At 43.4% G+C, this 20,345-nt stretch overlaps 1 protein-coding gene across 1 annotated transcript in view; it reads left to right on the plus strand.

The window, feature by feature from the left end:
- Positions 1-20,345, plus strand: part of LOC126354019 (multidrug resistance protein 2-like) — a 104,521-nt gene that overhangs the window by 25,662 nt on the left and 58,514 nt on the right. Inside the window, exons 5-7 of the mRNA XM_050003343.1 lie at positions 2,900-3,070; positions 5,567-5,759; positions 18,657-18,919. Coding sequence (XP_049859300.1) covers positions 2,900-3,070; positions 5,567-5,759; positions 18,657-18,919 — 627 coding nt within the window. The remainder of the gene's footprint in view (positions 1-2,899; positions 3,071-5,566; positions 5,760-18,656; positions 18,920-20,345) is intronic.

Consider the following 20,345-nt stretch of genomic DNA (forward strand, 5'->3'; position numbering starts at 1 on the left):
AAGTTAAGGGAAATGCAAATCACAACAGCTTCATATATCAACTTCCCCGATTACTGCAGAGACAGACCTGTAGAACGTGAGCAGGCCACTGAAGAGGTTTCAAGAAAATCACTAAAGGGTGCCGAAAGGTGTCCATATGTGAACCCATGATCTGAGTCATTGCCATTGAGCAGTGACACATGTTCTGGGTCATCACTATTGATCCGCGGATACACTCCATTTGCTTTTCTTCGAGAATATGCCGCTGATAGGCAACCTAGACAGAGATGACGGGGCAAAGGGGATAGCAGCGTATGCTGATGAAGGGCTTGTAGTTGTATCAGTTAATTCAAGAAGACGCTTTTAGCAACAGACTGCGCAGCTCCTCGTGGACATCAATGAATGGTGTAACAACAATAAACTAACAGCTGCAGCTAGTAAAGTGGTATACTTACTGCTGAAAGGCTAATTTAAAAGAAAACCCAGCATCAAGCTACATAACACAAACTTCCAACACAATAGATTGATAAAATATCTAAGTTTACACGTTGACGTCAAACTACAGTTTACTGAACATGTCGGAATTACAACTGACAAAGCAATGAAAATAGTGCATAGATTGCCCATAAAGACAATACGTGCTTATCATATCACACTATTCCAATCCATAGTACGGTACGCTTTTAGCGACAGCCTGGGTGTAGGATGAAGAAGTGTTCCACGCGGTATGCTGGGTGCCTTGGATCATATCTGCGGGTGATGAGACTATGCCCCATTCACATAACCATCCGTCAAAGAGCAGCAATGTTCTGATTGGAGAAAGGCAGACGAGACAAGGTATTTGAAATTATAGGAGAGGATATCACGGAAAGGCGCTAACTATATCGCTACTGGACTGATACCTTGCACAAGAGAATGGATCTCGACAGATAAGCGGCGTCACGTCTACGGTTTTTCCCAAACATCAACGAACGAGTAAGGCTAAAACATATAGATCCCGCACGTGGCATGGTCCATTTTCTCAGGGGCCATGGTCCATACCTGGAGCACCTCGACTTGTTTGGTCTCAGCCGAACACCTATGTGCACTTGTGGAGAACTAGGAACTCCCGCACATTCACTTTACACTGTGACGGACTCACACACGAACTGAATATGACAACGTAGCACAAATTCTACGTAAGTCGGACGATTGGAGTATGCTGAATGAGATAATGGTCTAACCGATAATTTATCACGTATCGTACGTAACCGATAAAGTGTCACGTACGTTACACAAACTGTAGAAACAAGAGTAATCACATTCGCAAATGTGAGAAAAAAGACATACACGGGTTTCTAGGGCGCTCAACGAAACAAACACGGGGACAGGATTTTTGAAATGATGCAAACCCAGACACCAACACAGAAACAGACTCAGAAGACGAAATTAAGAAACCCAGACATGGATTAACTGTCATTTTAATACATGTAGAAACGTCTTGAGTAATATGTGTAATTTAAGTGATACAACTGTTTACTAAGCGTAAGTAAAATAACACCTGTAATGAAAATTATGCAACTGGTTATTGAAGCTTAGATAATGTTTCACCTTAGAGACAACACAAACACCAAGAAATGAAGAAATAATGAGTCAAAGATACACAAATAAAGAACCGATATATGCCGTGTGTAAAGCACACATGACCTGTAAAAAATGTAAAATACAAGTAATACAAAAACAAGTCATACACGTAAATTTATCCAATTTATTTTAAAGATATATTTTATACACTACTTCGACAGGCCCGATAAGCTGCCGAGCCCTCAAATACAAGATAACTAGGTGACGATATCTCTAATTCAAATCTGTGTACTTTCTTATTATCTTGTATTTATCCTCCTTAAATGCAGTAATCATTTTAGTTTAAAATTTATCTTAATTTGTAATATGCCATAAAGTAATATTATGTCATAACCTCTTTTCTATCTTCCTAAATTTGTATTTTCTGTTCATGGATCTTTAATTTTTAAGATTTTCATTTCTTAATTACTCTTAAATCTATAAGTATCCTAAGCTGCAATATTGTTAATCCTTATTATAAATAAGAACATTCTGTACATGTACAATTTCATTTTGTGAAAATATGACCTGTCTTAGAAAGTAGGTGCCAGGTCATCGGTAGATGACAGCAAATAAAACAAAAACAAAACAAAGCAAAATAAAATAAATTGTACATTTCTAACTGCAGCCACCATGTATGCGATCAGTCTGTTACATCTACATCTACAAACATATTCGCGAGGCACCCGATGTTGCACCGGCCTTGGTGGCCTAGCGGTTCTAGGCGCTTCAGTCTGAGCGCTATGGCCGCAGGTTCGAATCCTGCCGGGCATGGATGTGTATGATGTCCTCAGGTTAGTTAGGTTTAAGTAGTTCTAAGTTCTAGGGGACTGATGTCCTCAGATGTTAATTCACACAGTGCTAAGAGCCATTTGAACCATTTGCACCCTATGTTGCATGGCGGAGGGTACTTGTAACATCATAGGTCATATCGTTTCCAATTCCATCTGCAAATAGAGCGAAGGAATACCAGCATGCACAAATTTCTCTTACATTAGGGTTCTAAGCTTTTGCGTGTGAAGCGTTTCTTCATTGCACCTAAAGCAGACCCTCCGTATACTGGACGCAGACCGAGCGAGGTGGCGCAGCGGTTAGCACACTGGATTCGGGACGACGTTTCAGATTCGCGTAAGGCCATCCGGATTTAGATTTTCTGTGATATCCGTAGATTCCTCCAGGGCAAATCCGGGATGGTTCCTTTGAAAAGGGCAAAACCGATTTCGTTACCCATCCTCTCTTAAATCCGAGCTTGTGCTCCGTCAAGGCTGTTGACAAGACGTTAAACTCTTATTTATCTCCCTTCGGTTACTGTGCACAGGGCTACGACACGCTGGTGGGCGAGCGTGGGGCCCAGCTGTCGGGCGGCCAGAAGCAGCGCATCGCCATCGCCAGGGCGCTGGTGCGCCGCCCCAAGATCCTGCTGCTGGACGAGGCCACCTCTGCTCTGGACACCGGCAGCGAGGCCAAGGTGCAGGCCGCGCTGGACAGGGTGAGCGGCGAGCAACTCACGTCCACGTCTGATACGGCCTCCATCTTACCTCCACATACTTTGATTTAATGCTCTCACACACACATACACAGTCGCCACATGGTGAAAGACATGACGTATACTTCACTGACATAGTTGATACCATTTCACGAAATTAAAAGCGCATATAACTTGACTTTATACACCGTTACGAAACTGCTTTTTTGATTAAGTTTCATACCTGAAGATGAAAATAAATTTCTGAAGCCATTAATACGAATATTTCAGTTTTACATCCTCTATTGCCGCTCGCATTTGAGCCTGCATTTGTCATCTTCTAAAATTTTTGGGCGTTAATATTCATATATATACTGCCACATTTCTCTGCCTTGATATAATCAAGTTAAATGTATTTATAAAAGGCTTGTGTGTATATACCGACAGAGTTTTCTCCATAACTACCGACTGCTACGAACTGGTGGTTCCCCTGGTAGAAAGCCCTTGGTCTCATGCTGTTAGTAAGGGAGTTTAGTCACGGTTCGTGGCAGTGGGTGGGTGTGGCTAACAAAATTTCGCGAAATACAGAGCAACAAATACTCTTAGGAGAAGCTGTGTACTATTTGACTTACGAAATTTTCCGTACATGTGAAAATGCGTTTATTGTTTGATTCGCCCGACGTAATACGATACCTGAGCGGTTTCGTCACTTAGGTTTAATAACGACGAGTAAAGTCAAATAGATCAGCTTTTAATTTCTCAGCGCGTTTTCGTCACTCATTCTTTACCGACGATCAGCAGAGACACAAAGAAAAAAATCGACATAGACTCAAAGATAAAAACATCGTAACTAACAAATGAATAATCGAACTGTACACTACTGTGACTTCGGACAGGCATTTCACTTATTCTTAGTGAATGTAATCATTTTCAGAATTTAGCTCGTTTTCGTCAAACGCTCCGTTTCTTCTTCTTTCACCTTACTCTCTGTGAGTATAATCACCCACCACAGTATGGGTGAAACGCTGCGCCATGAATGAAACAATAAAAATACCTTTACACGTGCGGTAAAGCTTGTAAGTAATATATTATTTAACCTTCCCTGCGAGTATTTAATGATCCACATTTCGCGGATTTTTTGCACATCACCCTCTCGCACTTCCAAGCATCGTAGCCAAACCACCTTCCTAACATGATAACTGCATTAATAATACCCTTAATGAGATACGGGTCTGTATGCATCTCATACCTATAATGGTGCTCTTCGCCCGTGCCATATATCCTGACCCTCGCAACGCCGGGTTTCTCAGTTAGTTATTATGTAAACGTTAATAAAGTCGCATGGTTCCATTTGACAATGTATGAGCCCTAAAATAACCAACACAAACCCTGTAGAATCCTAATATTGGCCCTTTTTTATTTATTAGCTTCTGGTTACTCAAGCCAACCACTCGTCAAAAGTACATTGCCACAAATTCATCACTGAACATATTCGTTGGACGCTACATCACTAGGGCAATATGAAAATTTATTGACTAAGCACGAAAACTGCGTTAAAATCAATTAAAAATTGAGATTGATATATGTAGCATCACAACGTATGCAAAGTGGCAACCACTGTGTGAAACAGTAAGCTTTACACCATTTCTATTTACTACAGATCCAGGCGCTTTAGTCACATGCCCCACCTAGGATACTATTTTGATGAAACTCGCTGTGTTTTGAATGGAAATTACTCCAAATTTGATGGAAGTTTGTGTGCAAATTACTCCTTCATTTATAATAGTTATGATGTGGGAAATTAAATTCGAACAAAGTCGGACTTATCTTAGAGGTGGTCCACGCAGAAGACGACAGGAACTGCAATAACAGACGTAAAACAGAGGGAATGTACGATATCTAATTACAAGTGTCTTAAATAACTGACGCCATAGTTACTGCTACGTCAGAGAAAGAATACAGATTGTTTTACGCGAACATCGTCCACAATCATCTCATTTACTTTCTTGATTGTTCATCTGCTCTGGTAGCTTTTGACATTTTTTGCGTAATCAACTTTAATATCAGTACGACCACGCTACAGTTCACAATCCTCTTTCCTAACGGTTAAAAGCTCTCAGCATCTTTGGATGAATGTACATTGGCAATGAAGCATCCAAAACAATGCCACGACTGCATGGTGCCCACTTCACGCCGATCTGCTCAGTATTCTGTAGTTCAATGTACAACACTCAGCACATCGCTGGTGCAGTGGGTATACGTGAGCAACTGAAAACCTCGACTAACACGGGTAATACAGTCTGAAAGCATAAGTGTAATTTGCACAAGAACAAAACGAAATCGTGTAGAAGTTCACTTCAGTATGCTCCCCCGAAACCAGAAAACATTAGGCTGTATAGTAGTTGTAAGTTACAAAAAAAAAAAAAAAAAAAAAAAAAAAAAAAAAAAAAAAAAACTCCTGTTTGGTTTAATGTGGTCCACCAGTAGTCTACATATAAAGCTAACAAAATTACATTTCAGGCCATCGAGGGGCGAACGACAATCATTGTAGCACATCGGTTGTCTACGGTACGCAATGCGGACAGGATCGTGGTTCTGTCTGGAGGAGTCTTTGTCGAGGAGGGAAGCCACGACCAGCTGATGACGCTCAACGGTCATTACCACGCGCTCGTCACTACTCAACTGAAGACTAACGAAACCGGCGAACGCGTAGGTAAGTACCCTGAATTATTATATATAACAAGAAATATTTTGAACACGACAATTGTACACAACTGTGAAATGCTGCTTCCGGAAATATCGTGTTCTTGAACAACATGAAACGTCCCCTTTGAAAAATTATTACAAGACTGTGCTTAAACTGACACACAATATTTTTAGCGCAACGCAATCTGACTTCCAAAAATCCCTACGAAAGAATGGCCCTGACTAACATTAACCTATACGTTTCACAAATCACTTACCTCACAAAAATCTTTGTTACTCAAGGTACTGCAATACAGCGAGCGCCACTACTGCCAGCTAAATAAAAGATTCAAACTACGGAAGGCACTAACTACTGATAGGTATAATTAGCAAATGAAAGATTTTAATAGAGAACAAACAATGTATTTACCTTAGTAGTCATAATATATATATATATCACTTCATGACACCAATTCTTACAAATTTCAAAACTCCGCCATCTCTCTACACACGTCCACCACTGCTGACGGCTCACCTTCAACTGCGCAACGCTACGCGCTGTTAGCATCCAGCTGCCGCTGCCCAACACTACAATGGCAGACAACAATGCAAACTAGCCACAGACTGCACACGGCACAGCCAGTGATTTTTATACAGAGCGCTACGTGGCGGCGGCGTTACCAATAAAAAAACCTAAACAGCCTACTTACAAACATTATAACCCAGAGTTAATTCGATCGCGTCCTTGTACTGGACGAAACTTCATCACTCGAGATTGATGATCCATCCAAAAAGGAAGGGGAGGCATTTCTAATACTTCGACTCTTGATATTATCTGAGTTTAGATTATCGGCGTTTTTATAGGACACAACGTTAAACACAGAATTTTTAGCATTGCAGCCATCGAAAGGAGAGTAAATTTTTTAGCTACTTTGATCCTATCAGAGAGAAACAGGAAAAGAAGAAAAGCTTTCCTCTTTTTCCTTTTATTCCCGCTATCAGCATCATACTCTACAACGAACAATTACTTTCAAACATAACATTCAGAGAAACTAACTTTGGCTTCAGACCTTACTGTTTATTTTCTGGTGAATACTGGCACCGCAGCCGTTCATCTGAATGATGTCGTATCCGTACAAGACCACTTACCTGGCGTAACAAGAAACGTGTTTACGATAGTAGCACGCGAGCAGCCGACTGTCTTCACCTTTTGCGAGATGCTGGTTACGAGGTGCTCAGCCGGCCGCTGTGGCCGAGCGGTTCTAGGTGCTTCAGTATGGAACAGCGCTGCTGCTGCGTTCGCAGGCTCGACTCCTGTCTCGGGCATTGATGCATGTGATGTCCTTAGGTTAGTTAGGTTTAAGTAATTCTAAGTGTAGGGGACTGATGAGCTCAGATGTTAGGTCCCATAGTGCTTAGAGCCATTTGAACCATTTTTGAACCAGGTGCTCAGCCATAACAATGTGTCCTTTGTCAAAGTATTTTATGTCACTGAATTTGTGGGATCCTGCACACTCGTCTACTATCGGGTGCGTAGGAAGCTGTTTTCTCCGATAGCTGGACAACAATTCAAGAAAATCTTATTAATAGAGTTTATTACCGTAAATTAAATTGAACATACTGAACTTGTGTATGTACAAGATGTGCTGCAAGCAAATGGCGACATGCAAATAATCAAATTCCTTCGATATATACAATTTCCATAAAAACAAATGACGGCTAAATAGTTTAGATCACGGCTCGTCTTCTAGTATCTCTCTTCTCATGCGGCTCTTCTAGTGCATACGAGGCTAGCTCGAGAGGCGCTTATATTCTCTTCGTATAGATGCCGTTGCTGTTGTAGTGTAGTCCTAGTGAGCGTTCTATTGGCTGACGTCGTCTCACAGCCTCGTCTGCTGTTACGTTTAGGGCCGGCGTTACGCCGGAACTGAATTTCTCCACTTGCGACCCTTATCGTCGCTAGAATGTTATCGCATTCTCGCAAGCACTCGAAATGCAAGCCTACATAGATTGGATTCAGTGCTGGCCAATCAACCAATTCCTTCAAATCTTACGTCGGACAGTTGTAATTTGTTATTGACTTGTTGACGTGTCCTCTGGGTTGAATGGATGTGTTGGTCTTCATCTTTTGCCACGAGGGTTAACCACAGTGATGGCAGGACCAATTCCCGATTGAGGGGGAGGTAGAGTGAGCGGAAATGCACCATCGCCTTACACTCATCGTCCTGGATGTGCAGTAGCGAGATCAGATGCTTATCCACAATCACTTTAAAGGTACTTGCTCGTGCTGGACCACGGGATATGCACGAGGCGGCAAGTCAGGAGGCAGCTTCCTTCTCTCGGGCTTGTGCGCCTGACTAAGCGGTAATAGAGTCGCCATTTCGTGAACCAAGTTAGAGAAGGCGACCTAGCATCAGCGCTGTGTCATCGGCGTACAAACCAGTTATGAGCTGCCACCTTCTGAAAGTCGGACGAGAGAAATGAGTTCTCAAAGGGCCGAACACCGACCCCTGCTAGTACCCTGTACATGAAGGCCAATCTGCAGATTTTCCGTTGCCGGCATAAACGCGAAACTATCTTCTGGAGAAGTATTAGTGAAGCAGGTGACCCCAGCACCCTGTGCACAGAAGGTCTGATAACGAGACCATACTGCAAGACGAAACCTAACGCCAAGCAGCACGGCACCAAAGTGCTAACGAAGCTTCAGGGCTCTCAGAGTCTGCTCCGCCAGTAACAGCAGCTATGACGCCATGGAATGGCCTCTCCAGAAGCCAAACTGTTTATTCACTAGGAAGCCTTCCACAGAATCGTGATCGAGGAGACGCCTCGCGTGCAGTGTCTCAGAAATTTCGAGAAGGCGTGGGGAGGGGGAATGGAAGGGGGAGGGGGAAGGGGGGAGAGGGGAGAGCGGAGCGGAGCACGGTAATCGGCCGATAATTCTACACTAGCCGGGGTTACTTGCCGCTCTTTTGGTTATATCACTTCCGCCTGTTTCCATACAGAAAGGTAGTTATTGTACCGCAAGACGCTGTTAAAAATGGCTGCTATTCGATGAACTTCAGATTCTTTTAGTAGCACATTGTCGAACCCTTCGTTGTCTTCCACTTTCTTCGGATTGAAGAGCTGGAACTGTATCCTCATCTTGTCCTTCGCGATTGGTGCGATCGCGTCATTCTCAGTCCTGACCGTTAGGAATCCAGGTAGCCGCTCCCCCGGACTGATGTGTTCGTGGTCTGTTGCGTCGGCCACAGGTGCAAAATGGTTTATACATGCATTAGCCAAGGTGCTAGTTTTTGCTTCTGACTTTTTTTATTTCGTTAATACGTAATCGAAAGACAAACAAAACAGTATTGAAGAACTGGTCATACTTGGGTTTTGTAAGCGCACCGTTCCTTGGGATGCGTCCGATAAATCTCATACTGACATCTGTCTTCACTAAGGCTAGATTCATATGACAGTTCCTCTTTAAATCGCTACTAGATTCTCGATGATACTGAATGATCCCAGTGATTTATTATAGATCTTATTAGAGGAAAAATGCCCCTATCGGAGCACAAAAAGGCTAACATGCTCCTGTTTTAGAAGACTGATTAAAAAGTGAGGAACCGGCTGCTTCATCTACCTGCCTCACCATCTTTAAAATTTTTCCCAATAATTTTGGTATGAGAACGTATTCTAGCTCTTTTTAACATGCAGAAAACAACTCAGTCTCATAATCCCCCCTTACTGTAACTCGCTCGCACCTACTACTTCATCGCTGCAAGTCGGTCATACCCACTGACATTTAGTCATGCACCCAAACTCATTGTCACTATCTCTTCGTATCTCTGTAACTGTCACTGTCCCACTGCCAGTCTCCGTCAGTGTGTCCTACTGCTATTGCTACCTCTCACTGTCCAGTGTCTCCCTCTTGCTCTCTCCTACTGCAACTATCTTATCCATTCCCTCCCATTGCTGCTGTATTACTCTCTGTCATTGTCTCTCTTCCTCGTAGTCACTGCCATAGTCTCTTGTCACTCGTTATCACTGGCTCTCACCCACTTCCATTTTCTCCTTAGTTTTTTCCTGCCCACCGGCAATGCATAATCCTTCATGCTTTTCCTTGCACTGTTCTGTTACTTCAATTATATTTTCTCTCACATCGCAATCGTCTCCTTCGCTCTTTTTTCTTTTTTCCTTTAATCATCAGTCTTCTGACTGCTTTGATGTGGCTCGACATGAATTACTCTCCCATTCCAATCTCTTCATGTGAGAGTAGCACTTGCAAACTAGGTCCTAAGTTATTTGCAGGATGTATTCCAATATTCGTCTTCATTTAGAGGTTTTGCCCTCTACAGCTCCCTCTGTTACCATGGATGTCATTCACTGATGTCTTAACACACGTACTATCATGACATCCTTCTCCTTGTCAGTGTTTTCCACACAATCCTTTCCATTTCGATTCTGCGCAGAACCTCCTCACTCCTTACCTTATCAGTCCATCAAATTTTCAACATTTTTCTGCAACACTATATCTTAAATGCTTCGATTCTCTTCTGATCCAGTTTTCTCACAGTCCAAGTTTCACTACTATACAGTGTTGTGGTCCACACAGACATTCTCAGAGATTTATTCCTCAAATTACGGCCTATGTTTTGCAGCGCGAAGTGGCAGCGTGGTTTCAGACGCCATGTCATGGACTACGCGCCCCTCCAGCCAGAGTCTCGAAACCTCCCTCGGGCATGGGTGTGTGTGTTGTTCTTAGCATAAGTTAGTTTAAGTCAGTTTAAGCAGTGTGTAAGTCCAAGAACCGATGACCTCAGCAGTTTGGTCCATTAGGAATTCACATTTTTACGGCCTATGTTTGATAATAGTGGACCTCTCCTGGCCAGGAATGCCTTTTTTCCCAGTGCTAGTCTAATTTTGATGTCCTCCATGCTCCGTCGGTCATTGGTTATTTTGATGACTAGGTAGGAATGAAATTAATAGGATGCGCAGGGAAGCTAAGACGAAATGGCTGCAGGAAAAATGTGAAAACATCGAAAAAGATATGATTGTCGGAAGGACAGACTCAGCATAAAGGAAAGTCAAAACAACCTCAGGTGACATTAAAAGCAACGGTGGTAACATTAAGAGTGCAACGGGAATTCCACCGTTAAATGCAGAGGAGAGAGCAGGTAGGTGGAAAGAATACATTGAAAGCCTCTATGAGGGTGAAGATTTGTCTGATGTGATAGATGAAGAAACAGGATTCGATTTAGAAGAGATAGGGGATCCAGTATTAGAATCGGAATTTAAAAGAGCTTTGGAGGACTTACGGTCAAATAAGGCAGAAGGGACAGATAACATTCCATCAGAATTTCTAAAATCATTAGGGGAATTGGCAACAAAACGACTATTCATGTTGGTGTGTAGAATATATGAGTCTGGCGACATACCATCTGACTTTCGGAAAAGCATCATCCACACAATTCCGAAGACGGCAAGAGCTGACAAGTGTGAGAAATATCGCACAATCTGCTTAACAGCTCATGCATCGAAGCTGCTTACAAGAATAATATACAGAAGAATGGGAAAGAAAATTGAGAATGCGCTAGGTGACGACCAGTTTGATTTAGGAAAAGTAAAGGCACGAGAGAGTCAATTCTGACGTTAAGGCCAATAATGGAAGCAAGGCTAAAGAAAAATCAAGACACGTTCATAGGATTTGTCGACCTGGAAAAAGCGTTCGACAATATAAAATGGTGCAAGCTGTTCAAGATTCTGAAAAAAGTAGGGGTAAGCTATAGGGAGAGACGGGTCATACACAATATGTACAATAAACAAGAGGGAATAATAAGAGTGGACGATCAAGAACGAAGTGCTCGTATTAAGAAGGGTGTAAGACAAGGCTGTAGCCTTTCGCCCCTACTCTTCAATCTGTACATCGAGGAAGCAATGATGGAAACAAAAGAAAGGTTCAGGAGTAGAATTAAAATACAAGGTGAAAGGATTTCAATGATACGATTCGCTGATGACATTGCCATCCTGAGTGAAAGTGAAGAAGAATTAAATGATCTGCTGAGCGGAATGAATAGTCTAATGAGTACACAGTATGGTTTGAGAGTAAATCGGAGAAAGACGAAGGTAATGAGAAGTAGTATAAATGAGAACAGCGAGAAACTTAACATCAGGACTGATGGTCACGAAGTCAATGAAGTTAAGGAATTCTGCTACCTAGGCAGTAAAATAACCAATGACGGACGGAGCAAGGAGGACATCAAAAGCAGACTCGCTATGGCAAAAAAGGCATTTCTGGCCAAGAGAAGTCTACTAATATCAAATACCGGCCTTAATTTGAGGAAGAAATTTCTGAGGATGTACGTCTGGCGTACAGCATTGTATGGCAGTGAAACACGGACTGTGGGAAAACTGGAACAGAAGAGAATCGAAGCATTTGAGATGTGGTGCTATAGACGAATGTTGAAAATTAGGTGGACTGATGAGGTAAGGAATGAGGAGGTTCTATGCAGAATTGGAGAGGAAAGGAATATGTGGAAAACACTGATAAGGAGAAGGGACCGGATGATAGGACATCTGCTAAGACATGAGGGAATGACTTCCATTGTACTAGAGGGACCTGTAGAGGGCAAAAACTGTAGAGGAAGAAAGAGATTGGAATACGTCAAGCAAATAATTATTGAGGACGTCGGTTTCAAGTGCTACTCTGAGATGAAGAGGTTAGCACAGGAACGGAATTCGTGGCGGGCCACATCAAACCAGTCAGTAGACTGATTTTAAAAAAAAAAAAAAAAAAAAAAAAAAAAAAAAAAAAAAAAAAAAAAAAACCCTGCCATGTGACGTCACTGGTGTGCCTTCCCAGCCAAATGTGCTAATATTTTCATCCCGCGTCCGCCGCCCCCACTTCACGCTGCACCGAGCTGCAAACCACCGTTATTAATGATGGTGTTTCTGGATTTTTTATTTGTATGGCTTCTTTTACAACGCTACCTCAAAATCTCTTTACCTTGATAATGACAGACCTTTCCAAAAATGAGTCGCGTCAGAACACGTTTTATAAAATCGACACCGGATTCCATTTAACGAAACGTCTATCGCTATAACGACGTAGTGATTTTGAAGTAGCTGAGCCGGTGGGTTTCTGGCGCCAGGCGATATCGATTCTTTCTTCCATCTTTGATCGTCGTCCCTGTGCCTTGTTCTCTTTGCGTCTTTGAGGCAGGCTATTTATGGTGGCACGTGTGGGCGATTCAGGGAGAGTGGGTCCGCGCATGCGCCGTGTGTATCTGTGACGTGACGTGCTTTCGATGTTGTCGTTGTGGGAGTTGGCGACACCATGTCACGTGGCACGGCCGTATGCCGTGAGGACCAGTTGAGGTATAGCAACGAAGAAGCATGGGCCGCTGCTGGGAATTATTAAAGTTGTATTGACACGGCTCGCCAGTGGCGACCAGGATGTGCTAATACCTCGAGAGCTTTGTGGATGGATGGCGTGTCAATTTCACATGAAGAAGAAAAAATTTGCCACCAAGCTTTCGTGGTGGGTTCCACCTTCTATGTATAGTGAATATTATTGTGTGCTTAAGGACTGTTGACTGTTGCAGTTGCTCGTGCTAGAGGCCAGCAAAACATTCACTGCAGTGGTGGCGAGGCGAGTTATGTTCTATGTTACTAAAGTGGCTAGAAATAGCGCCTCGCATTTGTAAGTTCTGATTTGGTGCTTAGTGGGACGCTGAAGGTAGCTGGTTCACTTGAACGGCATTTCTTAATTTAGTTATGGGTTTAGAATTTTCTGGTTTTACGAACTAGTGGTAGTTGTTGTTTCTTAAGAATTTCTTGTGTGTATGGAAGGCTAGTGGCAATAATGAATATAGATCCATTCTGTTTATGATCGGATAGAGGCCGTGTGTATTTTGATTTGTGGCCAAAGGGGCCTTGTTTATTGCATTAGCGACCTATTGAAGTAATGTTAGTTTTCTATTGCATTTCAAATACCTATCTGAAGGTTGATTTTCTCGTTAGGAACTGCACGTTTGATTTATAAGGTGTCAGTCATTCAGCAAAGACAGATTATCTTGTAAGGTCGACCTTAAGTTATTGGGTGTGGACTGACACATCTTTTCACGTAGTATCTAGAATTTTTTTTCATTTGATCAGAGGAAACTAAGCTCCTTAATTCTGTTCATTGGTTAACTTGTAATATGTTTATATTAAGGTTTTGTTTTATATCCTATTTGTGTAACTTGTATACACTACAGTGTGTCTGCCGCTCATATTTTCCTGTTTTCAGTCCCGTGGACTCGCAGGTTGACCGAAATCTCAGGAATTGAACTCAGGGCCATCCTGACCCCGTTACCGAGCGATTTCTCTATTCCATTCAACGAGAAGCTTCTTTTAGGTAGAAGATTTTCTGCTGTCCAAAACAGAGTATAAAATCACCCTTTGGATGGTGTGTTTGTGAAATCGTAATATATTAACGTTTGCTCGCTTCCATCACATGTTCATCAAATTGACGTTTTGTCTAGAGCTTGCATAAAGTCTAGAATCTTCCGGACTTTGGGTGTAGTAGAACGCTAAGTGTAAACAGAACAATTAATAGTACACTTCAGGTCAGATAGCATCAAATTAATTTTCCCTTTCCGGTAAGTGTAAAAGTGAGTGAGAAAGGCAATAGCTGCCATTGTAAACATTTAGTTATCGATTTTATCTAATATTTTTGTTGTTGTTACCGGCACGTAAAGAGTCCGTTGTCACAAGTGTGACGGTTGATACTGCAAATACTAATTATGGGTAGGGCCTTGATATGCAAATGTTGTTAATTTATAATTACTGCTGATGAATTCATGTGTCGAGTCATCTTCCCGGGTACCGGGCGCGGTTGGGCCACCCTCTCCTCAAGGGGAGTGGCGGGTTCAGCGGCGTTCGCGGCGCACGAGGCGGAGGGTAAATGTGGAGGCTGGCCGTGTGGCATCGCCCGCTCTGCCTGTGAGTGGACAGGTGGCTGCTCCTTCAGCAAGGTCCGAGCAGGCACACGGGGGGAGGGGTTTATTAGTTATTGGGAGCTCCAACGTTAGGCGGGTGATGGAGCCCCTTAGGGAAATAGCGGAGAGGTAGGGGAAGAATGCCAGTGTTCACTCAGTCTGCTTGCCGGGTGGTCTCATCCGAGATGTGGAGGAGGCCCTACCGCCGGCGATAGAAGGCACTGGGTGCACCCGACGGCAAATTGTTGTTCATGTCGGTACCAATGAATCCTGCCGTCTGGGTTCAGAGGTCATCCTCAGTTCGTACAGGTGGTTGGCGGAATTGGTGAAGGCGGAAAGCCTCGCTCGCGGGGTGGAATCAGAGCTAACTATTTGTAGTATCGTTCCCAGAACCGATCGCGGTCCTCTGGTTTGGAGCCGAGTGGAAGCCTTAAAACAGAGGCTCAGACGATTCTGCGGAGAGCTGGAGTGCAAATTTCTCGACCTCCGCTATCGGGTGGAGAAATGTAGGGTCCCTCTGAATAGGTCAGGCGTGCACTACACGCCGGAAGCGGCTACAAGGGTAGCGGAGTACGTGTGGAGTGCACATGGGGGTTTTTTAGGTCAGAGAATTCCCTCCCTAGGCCCGACACGACGCCTCCTGAGACGCGGCAAGGTAGGAGTAGGCAAAATGCAACAGGGAATGACAATATTAATGTGCTAATAGTAAACTGCAGGAGCGTCTATAGAAAGGTCCCAGAACTGCTCTCATTAATAAACGGTCACAACGTCCATATAGTGCTAGGGACAGAAAGTTGGCTGAAACCAGACGTAAACAGCAATGAAATCCTAAACTCAGATTGGAATGTATACCGCAGAGATAGGCTGGACAATGAAGGGGGAGGCGTGTTTATAGCGATAAGAAGTGCAATAGTATCGAAGGAAATTGACGGAGGTCCGAATTGTGAATTTGGGTGAAGGTCACGGTTAAAGCAGGCTCAGACATGGTAATTGGATGTCTCTATAGGCCCCCGGGCTCAGCAGCTGTTGTGGCTGAGCACCTGAAGAATAATTTGGAAAATATTTCGAGTAGATTTCCCCATCATGTTATAGTTCTAGGTGGAGCTTTTAATTTGCCGGATATAGACTGGGGGACTCAAACGTTCATAACGGGTGGCAGGGAAAAAGAATCCAGTGAAATATTTTTAAGTGCTTTATCTGAAAACTACCTTCAGCAGTTAAACAGAGAACCGACTCGTGTCGATAACATATTAGACCTTCTGGTGACAAACAGACCCGAACTATTTGAATTAGTTAATGCAGAACAGGGAATCAGAGATCATAAAGCTGTTACTGCATCGATGATTTCAGCCGTAAATAGAAATATTAAAAAACGTAGGAAGATTTTTCTGTTTGTCAAAAGTGACAAAAAGTAGATTTCAGAGTACTTGATGGCTCAACACAAAAGTTTTGTCTCAAGTGCAGATAGTGTTGAGGATCGGTGGACAAAGTTCAAAACCACCGTACAATATGCGTTAGATGAGTATGTGCCAAGCAAGATCGTAAGAGACGGAAAAGAGCCACCGTGGTACAACAACCGAGTTAGAAAACTGCTGCTGAAGCAAAGGGTACTTCACAGCAAACATAAACATAGCCAAAGCCTTGCAGACAAACACAAATTATGCGAAGCGAAATGTAGTGTGAGGAGGGCTATGCGAGAGGCGTTCAATGAATTCTAAAGTAAAGCGGTAGGTGGATCAAAACAAAATGTCCAGACACTCTGTGACCAAAATGGTACTGAAACAGAGGATAACAGACTAAAGGCCGAAATACTAAATGTCTTCTTCCAAAGCTGTTTCACAGAGGAAGACTGCACTGTAGTTCCTTCTCTAGATTGTCGCACAGATGACAAAATGGTAGATATCGAAGTAGACGACAGAGGGATAGAGAAACAATTAAAATCGCTCAAAAGAGGAAAGGCCGCTGGACCTGATGGGATACCAGTTCGATTTTACACAGAGTACGCGAAGTAACTTGGCCCCCCTTCTTGCAGTGGTGTACCGTAGGTCTCTAAAAGAGCGAAGCGTTCCAAAGGATTGGAAAAGGGCACAGGTCATCCCCGTTTTCAAGAAGGGACGTCGAACAGATGTGCAGAACTATAGACCTATATCTCTAACGTCGATCAGTTGTAGAATTTTGGAACACGTATTATGTTCGAGTATAATGACTTTTCTGCAGACTAGAAATCTACTCTGTAGGAATCAGCATGGGTTTCGAAAGAGACGGTCGTGTGAAACCCAGCTCGCGCTATTCGTCCACGAGACTCAGAGGGCCATAGACACGGGTTCACAGGTAGATGCCGTGTTTCTTGACTTCCGCAAGGCGTTTGACACAGTTCTCCACAGCCGTTTAATGAACAAAGTTAGAGCATACGGACTATGTCAGTTGTGTGATTGGATTGAGGAGTTCCTAGATAACAGAACGCAGCATGTCATTCTCAATGGAGAGAAGTCTTCCGAAGCAAGAGTGATTTCAGGTGTGCCGCAGGGGAATGTCATAGGACCGTTGCTATTCACAATATTCATAAATGACCTGGTGGATGATATCGGAAGTTCACTGAGGCTTTTTGCAGATGATGCTGTGGTGTATCGAGAGGTTGCAACAATGAAAAATTGTACTGAAATGCAGCAGGATCTGCAGCGAATTGACGCATGGTGCAGGGAATGGCAATTGAATCTCAATGTAGACAAGTGTTATGTGCTGCGAATACATAGAAAGATAGGTCCCTTATCATTTAGCTACAAAATATCAGGTCAGCAACTGGAAGCAGTTAATTCCATAAATTATCTGGGAGTATGCATTCGGAGTGATTTAAAATGGAATGATCATATAAAGTTGATCGTCGGTAAAGCAGATGCCAGACTGAGATTAATTGGAAGAATCCTAAGGAAATGCAATCCGAAAACAAAGGAAGTAGGTTACAGTACGCTTGTTCGCCCACTGCTTGAATACTGCTCAACAGTGTGGGATCCGTACCAGATAGGGTTGATAGAAGAGATAAGATCCAACGGAGAGCAGCGCGCTTCGTTACAGGATCATTTAGTAATCGCGAAAGCGTTACGGAGATGATAGATAAACTTCAGTGGAAGACTCTGCAGGAGAGATGATCAGTAACTCAGTACGGGCTTTTGTTAAAGTTTCGAGAACATACCTTCACCGAAGAGTCAAGCAGTATATTGCTCCCTCCTACGTATATCTCGCGAAGAGACCATGAGGATAAAATCAGAGAGATTAGAGCCCACACAGAAGCATACCGACAATCCTTCTTTCCACGAACAATACGAGATTGGAATAGAAGGGAGAACCGATAGAGGTACTCAGGGTGCCCTCCGCCACGCGCCGTCGGGTGGCTTGCGGAGTATGGATGTAGATGTAGATGTATGTGTAATCAATAAAGAAGTGTTGCTACTACAAACTGGTTGTGTTACTGGTATACAAGGGTAGAGTGTGCAATCGCCACACCACTAGCGTTATAAAAGAAGCCATAGAAATAAAATGTCTGAAAACACCATAAGCAAGGACGGCGTTTTGCAGCTCAGCACAGCCAGTGACCTGGTCATCGCGAGTTTGACGCGGGCGCAGCGGACGCTAGACGAAAATATTTGGTGAGGAAGAGAGCGGCCATTGACCTCACAGCCGGCAGAACAGCTATATAACCGCTCCACTGGGACAGATCATCCATTTTACTACTTAATAATGGCCAAACAGAACTCGTCGAAAGCTCGTGGGATATTAACCACCTGACACGGCTGGAAGCCCGAGAAAATTTTATACTAATATCTCTTTAAACCAGGCTTTCGGACTACATTCCGATTAGAGTATTTCCTATTCGCAATATAAGTTATAATATTCAGTTAACCAGTTGTGTAGAGACGTGTAATGGAGTTGCGTCCGTCTGTGTAGTAAGCTGCGTTATATGTGTGTAGGAGACGACCGGCCGGTCCTGGAGAGGCTGCAGAGTGAGCGCAGCGACACGTCCTCAGTAGTGGGCGACAAGGTGGCTGCAGATAACGTGGTGGAGGATACGGAAGACGAGGAGGAGGCGGTGGTGGTGGGTCACGCGGGCGTGCTGTCCGTGCTGCGCCTCAGCGCCCCGGAGTGGCCCCTGCTGGCCACGGGGACACTCAGCGCGTTGATCGTGGGCGTCAGCTTCCCCGTCTACAGTATGTTCTTCGGAGACGTCATTGGGGTGAGTGCTGAGTCAGTTTGCAGGAGGACCGTGTGAACTGGCCTCCTTCTTCTCCATGCTAGAAGGTCAGTGGCCGGACATGAATTTCTCAAAGCAGTACATTGCAGGTTTAAAGAAGAAATTAAAAATATGGTCGAAAAATTTGCCTTTCAAGACTAGATTTCCAAGCGCATTAAGTTTAAAACATTTCTATTCCATTATCATAGTCACCGCTAGGTGAGTGTGTTGTCATCAGTTCTTGTAATAGCGAAGACGATGGTTCAATTCTTGTTATTGCCAAATTTTAAAAAAGTTACGTAAATTGTACATTTAGTGTTACATGGAAATGTTAATTTCAGATATTGATGAACACTTACTTAACAAAAGTGGCGTCTTTTTATTTTTAACTAGCTGTACCCAGCGGCTCTTTCTGTGGCTCAGTCTGATTAAATGGGAAAGAAAGAAAAGATTACGCACACGTTTCTAATATGTATGGGAACTGGACATACACCCTAATCACCTTCTATTTCCTGTTTCTGTCCATCTCCCGCTCTCCTTTTCTCTTTTCATCTCCTCTGTTTTCCTCCTCTCTCTGTCCATCACATCCTCCCTCGCCTGTCTGCCTAAATTTTACTCCCCTCCCCCTCTCTCCATCTCCTCCTGCCTTCTCTTTGTCCCCTTCTCTCAGTCCATCGCGTCCTCCTCCCTTCGTCTGTCCATCTTTTCCTCCTACCCTCCCTCTCCGTCTCCTCGTGCCCCATCTTTGTGTCCATCTCCTCCTCCCCTTTTTTCTATATTCATTTCCTCCCATCCGTTTGTCCATCTCCTCTTCTCCATCTCTCTGTCCATCAGTTTATTTTATTTTATTTTGCAAATTCAAATTATGCTGTAGTATTCTTCTCATAAACATTTAAACCATAAATACAGCGTCCCTATTTGCTAGCAGCATTTCAAATGGTGGCCGATCGGTTGTAGCCAATTCACTCAAGAACTGCGCAGCTACTACGGTCGCAGTTTCGAATCTTGCATGGATGTGTGTGATGTCCTTAGGTTAGTTAGGCTTAAGTAGTTCTAAGTCTAGGGGACTGATGACCTCAGATGTTAAGTCCCATAGTGCTCAGAGCCATTTTCGAACCTGCAACCGTAGCAGCAGCGCGGTTCCGGACTGAAGCGTCTAGAACCGCTCGGCCACAGCGGCTGGACTAACAACATTTTCCTACATGTATTGCTAGAAGGTATAGAGTCAGTATGTGTCTAAACGTTTCTTAAATTAAAGCGAAAAAATTTGAAGTAAATTGGATAGGTAAATTTTGAGATTTTTGGAAACAATGTTTCCCTTTATACAGGGTGAGTCACCTAACATAACCGCTGGATATATTTCGTAAACCACATCAAATACTGACGAGTCGATTCCACAGACCGAATGTGAGGAGAGGGGCTAGTGTAA

Source organism: Schistocerca gregaria, chromosome 3 (genome assembly GCF_023897955.1).
Source record: "Schistocerca gregaria isolate iqSchGreg1 chromosome 3, iqSchGreg1.2, whole genome shotgun sequence".
Lineage (NCBI taxonomy): Eukaryota > Metazoa > Arthropoda > Insecta > Orthoptera > Acrididae > Schistocerca > Schistocerca gregaria.